Source organism: Eurypyga helias, unplaced genomic scaffold (assembly GCF_000690775.1).
Source record: "Eurypyga helias isolate BGI_N326 unplaced genomic scaffold, ASM69077v1 scaffold31758, whole genome shotgun sequence".
Classification (NCBI taxonomy): Eukaryota; Metazoa; Chordata; class Aves; order Eurypygiformes; family Eurypygidae; genus Eurypyga; species Eurypyga helias.
In genome coordinates this window covers 794-3,376 of record NW_010266802.1, presented here as the reverse complement: position 1 = coordinate 3,376, position 2,583 = coordinate 794, and the positions used below count along the sequence as shown (strand labels likewise).

The 2,583-nt window shown below is 63.8% G+C and overlaps 1 protein-coding gene across 1 annotated transcript in view; it reads left to right on the top strand.

Moving 5' to 3' along the window:
• The window catches only part of LOC104513763 (fibroblast growth factor receptor 1), a gene marked incomplete at both ends in the record, with an annotated part of 3,915 nt that overhangs the window by 1,028 nt on the left and 304 nt on the right, over window positions 1-2,583 (top strand). The window contains 7 exons of the mRNA XM_010157224.1: window positions 16-137; window positions 260-370; window positions 512-702; window positions 851-973; window positions 1,141-1,211; window positions 1,665-1,802; window positions 2,329-2,434. Coding sequence (XP_010155526.1) covers window positions 16-137; window positions 260-370; window positions 512-702; window positions 851-973; window positions 1,141-1,211; window positions 1,665-1,802; window positions 2,329-2,434 — 862 coding nt within the window. The remainder of the gene's footprint in view (window positions 1-15; window positions 138-259; window positions 371-511; window positions 703-850; window positions 974-1,140; window positions 1,212-1,664; window positions 1,803-2,328; window positions 2,435-2,583) is intronic.

Below are 2,583 nucleotides of genomic sequence, written 5' to 3'. Positions count from 1 at the left end.
GTCTCCTCCCGCCAGGCTGATCCTGGGCAAGCCCCTGGGAGAAGGATGCTTCGGGCAGGTGGTGCTGGCAGAAGCCATCGGCCTCGACAAGGACAAACCAAACCGCGTCACCAAGGTGGCCGTGAAGATGCTGAAGTGTAAGTTGTGGCAATAACGGGGCGTCCCGGCACGGTGCCGCAGCCCTGGGGGCCGGGTGTGTGCAGTGTGGGGGTCCCAGCCTGCCCCCCCCAACCGACTGCTGCCTTCTCCATCGCTTTAGCGGATGCCACGGAGAAGGACTTGTCCGACCTCATCTCTGAGATGGAGATGATGAAGATGATCGGCAAGCACAAGAACATCATCAACCTGCTGGGAGCCTGCACGCAGGACGGTGAGGGTGTGCGAGCGGGGAGGGGGCGTCCCCTCTGCCCCCCTTTGCTGCTGTCCACGCAGAGAGGGGCTGACCCTGCATCCACAGGGCTGGGAGCCCCCTGTTCCCTGCTCCAGCCCGCTCACTCTGCCGTACCCGCAGGACCCCTCTACGTCATCGTGGAGTACGCCAGCAAGGGCAACCTGCGGGAGTACCTGCAAGCCCGGCGGCCCCCGGGAATGGAATACTGCTACAACCCCACCCGCGTTCCGGAGGAGCAGCTCTCCTTCAAGGACCTGGTCTCCTGCGCCTACCAGGTGGCCCGGGGCATGGAGTACCTGGCTTCCAAGAAGGTGAGGAGACCCCGGTGGGGGCGACGGTGGGATGGGGAGCCCGGCGGCTGGGCTTCTGGGGGGATGCGCCCTTCCCTCCCAGCCTGTTTCATCATGGGGAACCATCCAGGGGCTTTGGGGACCACCTGACAGCCCCATGCTTGGGCAGTGCATCCACAGGGACCTGGCGGCCCGGAACGTCCTGGTGACCGAGGACAACGTGATGAAGATCGCCGACTTCGGTCTCGCCCGTGACATCCACCACATAGATTACTACAAGAAGACAACGAACGTGAGTGGCGGGCGAGGGGCTTTGCCAGGGTGGGCGAGGGCAATGGTGCTCTCCGTGCCGGGGATGTCCCAACCTGCTCTGGTGATGCTGTGGGCATGGGGGGCTGTCGTGGGGGGCTGTCCCCCCCTGGCAGCACAGGGTCAACGTCGGGCTTTCTTGTGTCCCAGGGTCGCCTGCCGGTGAAGTGGATGGCCCCAGAGGCTCTGTTCGACCGGATTTACACTCACCAGAGCGACGTGTGAGTAGCGGCCGCGGGACACCCGCTCCCTGCCCGGCTTGGGCTGGGTTGGGGACACTGGGAAGCCCAGACGGCCACACAGGGGGAACCCTCACTTGTCTGCCGGCGGCTCTGCCGTGAGCTGGGGGACGTGGCCCTTCTTGCCGCACCCCCCTGCCATCCATGTCCCATCCCGCCTGGCTGCATCTCACGTAGCAGCGCCCAGCTCCACAGGGGAAGCTCAAAAGGTGTCATCCATCTTCATTTAATGAAGACATAATTAGCATCAGCAGGCAAAATATTTTGAATCCAAATTACATTTGGCGCCGTGACTCCGGCAGAGCGAAGCCAAAGCTGTTAGTGCTCTTCCCTCCCAGCACAGGGACTTGTAACTGCACCCAGAGCTCTGAAGTGGGGGTGCCCACTCCATGGAGCTGGGTACCCCAGCATCTGCGCTGTCTGTGCCCCGGGCAGGTGGTCCTTCGGCGTGCTGCTGTGGGAGATCTTCACGCTGGGGGGCTCACCCTACCCCGGTGTGCCCGTCGAGGAGCTCTTCAAGCTGCTGAAGGAAGGTCACAGGATGGACAAGCCCAGCAACTGCACCAACGAGCTGTGAGTGCGGCGCTGGGTTGGGCAAAGGAGGGGTATGCCGGCACCCCAACACCCCCCCATGCACCCGGGGACCGGCACCACTTCCCTCCCGTGTGCCGCCGAGCCGGAGCAGCAGCATGAGGCTGGGAGCCTGCGGATGCGTTGCCCGGGCTGGGGTGCAGGCAGGGGCCGGGGGGGGGGACAGCCAGAGTCGCTTTCCCAGCAGTTCCTGGATCTGCAAAACCTTTGGCTCAATCTGTTTGCCATAACCAGCATCTCCCTTTGTTATTGCGAATCCCAGGCTGATCCCAGAGCAGGGACTAGCCTAGCTCCCTGTACATCCTCCTCCTGAAAGAGGCCGGGGTGCTGGGCAGGGAGTTCCCATCCTTACGCACAGGGGATTTGCCCCAAATCCCTGGAATACCATCATTGCTGGTCCTGGCCCGAGTGCTGGTGGCCATCCCCGGGTGCTGCTACGCTCCTGTGGGTGGGGGGTCCCCATCCGCTCGCTCCAGCCTCAGCCTTCGCGTCCCCTCTGCCCACCCAGGTACATGATGATGCGGGATTGCTGGCACGCCGTCCCATCCCAGAGACCCACCTTCAAGCAGCTGGTGGAAGACCTGGATAGGATCGTGGCCATGACCTCCAACCAGGTAGGAGAGATGGCACACACGAGCCCGCACCCACCCTCACCCTGCCCGGGGCGGGTGCTCCCACGGGGATGTCTGGTCCCCACCTGAGCCCATCCTCGGGCTTCATCCCTCCCAGGAGTACCTGGACCTCTCCATGCCGCTGGATCAGG